This window comes from Vicia villosa, unplaced genomic scaffold, assembly GCF_029867415.1.
Source record: "Vicia villosa cultivar HV-30 ecotype Madison, WI unplaced genomic scaffold, Vvil1.0 ctg.000756F_1_1, whole genome shotgun sequence".
Classification (NCBI taxonomy): domain Eukaryota; kingdom Viridiplantae; phylum Streptophyta; class Magnoliopsida; order Fabales; family Fabaceae; genus Vicia; species Vicia villosa.
In genome coordinates this window covers 198,638-201,452 of record NW_026705338.1, presented here as the reverse complement: position 1 = coordinate 201,452, position 2,815 = coordinate 198,638, and the positions used below count along the sequence as shown (strand labels likewise).

The following is a 2,815-nucleotide window of genomic DNA, read 5'->3' as shown; positions in this document are numbered from 1 at the left end:
TTAATGGAAAGATAAAGACATTATTCATTGCTTATGCAAAGATTTTCTGTTGTTATAAGGCTCAACAATCTTAAGAAGCATTGATGAGAGAGAAATGTCTAAAAATAATTAAGTCACGATGAAAACAAATATGTTATAACTTATATTTAAGAAGAAGATGATGAATACTTAAGTTTGCATAAGCAATGCATGAATATCTTTTATCACCATTGAATCAATTAAGATTTGAATAGCATAAGAGTGAATTTAAAAAACCCACTCCTTTTAATCTTTTTGTTTTCAATTATCAAGATTAAACTGGATTTTGGAAGGGAACAACCTTAATTTAGATAGAAAACAACAATGAAACACACTTCAAAAATATGGGTTCCACCAATTTTTTTTAATGCTTAATTATCTATAAGTGAAACTTTCTTTTTTTTTTAATAAAAAGTTAAAGATGATATTAGCATTAATATTTACATAGAAAATGAATAGTAGATGATGTTTATCAAGGCGAAAAGAACTAGTAATAGTAAATTTTTTAAGTAACAAACATTCCAACTCACTATTTATATGAAACTAACATAATTTGGTAACTAACCAATAAAAAAAGTGTGTTAAAATTTATGTTATAAAGGTCTTTCCATCATTATTCTTATCAACATTTGCCTTATTATTGTGTTCACTTATTTGAAAAAGAAACACTCTTTATTTCACCAAATGGTCAAAGATTAAAAAGCAAGGGTAAGATATAGTATACTCCATGATGAAGTAGTAAATGAGGGGAGGGGACAGACAGAGAAACAAATGTGCATTATTTGAAGGGCAAATGCCATGATTGATATAACTTGCCCTTGCTGACATAAAGTCATCATTGAACGAACTCTCTCCCACCCCCATTTCCTTCCTCTTTCTATTTATTCCCCTCTCACACGCTTCCTTCCACTCCCAAACCAAAACCACCCTACTCTCTCTCTCTAGAAAAGTAAAAACCATCTCCTCTTTCTCATTCTCATTCCCATTCTCACTTTCTTCATAGAAATAACAATGGTTGAAAAGGAAGACTTGGCTTTAAGTCTAAGCTTGAACTTCTTCCACAAACCTCACCCTCTCAACCTCATCTCTTCCTCAGGTATGTATTCTATTCTCCCATTCTCTCCAGATCTAGTTAAAACTTCAAAACACTTCAATAAATATCCTCCTCCTAACATTGAATAAACTTTTCTACCTACACAGTTCGAGGAATCGACGTGAATCGCTTACCATCCACCGTTACCGAACACGAAGAAGAAGAAACAGGAGTTTCATCTCCCAACAGCACAGTTTCAAGCGTCAGTGGAAAACGAAGCGAGAGAGAAGATCATGACGTGGACAATAGAGGAAATATCAGCGACGACGAAGACGCTGAAACCGCTAGAAAAAAACTTAGACTCTCCAAAAACCAATCCGCTATTCTTGAAGAAACTTTCAAAGAACACAGTACCCTTAATCCCGTAATTAACCTACCTTAATAACCTTTTCTCTCTTTAATTATTTTTTAATTTTTTGACTAATTTTGTTAATATTTTTTTTGTAGAAGCAAAAGTTGGCACTTGCTAAACAACTTGGCCTTCGTCCAAGACAAGTTGAAGTCTGGTTTCAAAATCGAAGAGCTAGGTTAGTTTTTTATTTTATTAATTAATAATTAATGACCTAAAACTAATTTAAATAAGTAATATACAATTTAATTTTTAATTTAATTTTTGTTATTTGATGTTACATTACAGGACAAAGCTGAAGCAAACGGAGGTTGATTGTGAAGTATTGAAAAGGTGTTGTGAAAATCTAACGGATGAGAATAGAAGACTACACAAGGAACTTCAAGAGCTTAGAGCACTGAAACTTTCCCCTCAATTCTATATGCAAATGACTCCACCAACTACTCTTACCATGTGCCCTTCTTGTGAGCGTGTGGCTGTTCCTTCCACTGGTGTTGATGCGATCGCTCAGGCCCATCATCGGGCCGTACACATGGGCCCGTGGGCTTCTGCGGCTCCTCCTGCGCATAGGATGTTTGATGTTTTTCGTCAATGATCAGACGGTGTTGTGAGGGTGATTTGGTCATTTTTTGAATGTGGAAAACAGTGGGGATTAAAAACGTGATTTGGTGGGTCTTGAATGTTTTGAATGAGTTTGACCCATCATCTTTTGTTTTGTTGGGTTGAAGTAGGAGGGTCTTTAGTTTCTAAATATACTTACTTTATTTTTCCATTTCAAGACTGTGCAAGGTGCAGATGTCTAGTTGATTATAGTAATAGTTAATTAGTTAATCATGTATAGATTTGGGATTGGGACTGTTAGTATTAATCCTAATAATTCACTTATATATTGATACTCCCTTCTTCAGATGTCCGGGCTGCAGTTTAGATTCAACTTAGGGAATCTTTAGATTAGTTATGGACATAATTAATATACCTGAATTGAGTGTAAAAATAATTCAGAATTAAATAATGGAGGGGGAAGTTTGTTTGAATATATTTATAATTTATGTATAAGTGAGTTGAAAAATAAATTATAATTTAAAAATCATCCTGACTTCAAAGTTGTAAATTTTAGTTTTAGGTAGAATTAATTTTTGTTTCAAAATCAATTTTATGTCTCTAAAATTAATAAAAATAAAAATGTAACCAATCATACACTTAATAGATTTGTTTTGGATGATAAATTCTATCAGATTAATTTAATGCAATGTGTTTCATCATGATAGTTCAATCCAAAATATGAAATACGAGCTTATTTTGTAAAATAATATGAAAAAAAACTATTAAATTAAGGGAAATGCTTACCAGTGCCC

General features: G+C 32.5%; 1 protein-coding gene across 1 annotated transcript; it reads left to right on the top strand.

The window, feature by feature from the left end:
* Window positions 1-837: 837 nt before the first annotated feature.
* LOC131630956 (homeobox-leucine zipper protein HAT4-like) lies at window positions 838-2,494 on the top strand. The gene is made up of 4 exons (XM_058901696.1): window positions 838-1,114; window positions 1,219-1,475; window positions 1,559-1,638; window positions 1,749-2,494. The coding sequence occupies exons 1-4, from the start codon at window positions 1,030-1,032 to the stop codon at window positions 2,053-2,055; spliced, it is 729 nt and encodes a 242-aa protein (XP_058757679.1). The 5' UTR covers window positions 838-1,029; the 3' UTR covers window positions 2,056-2,494.
* The last annotated feature ends 321 nt before the right edge of the window (window positions 2,495-2,815 follow it).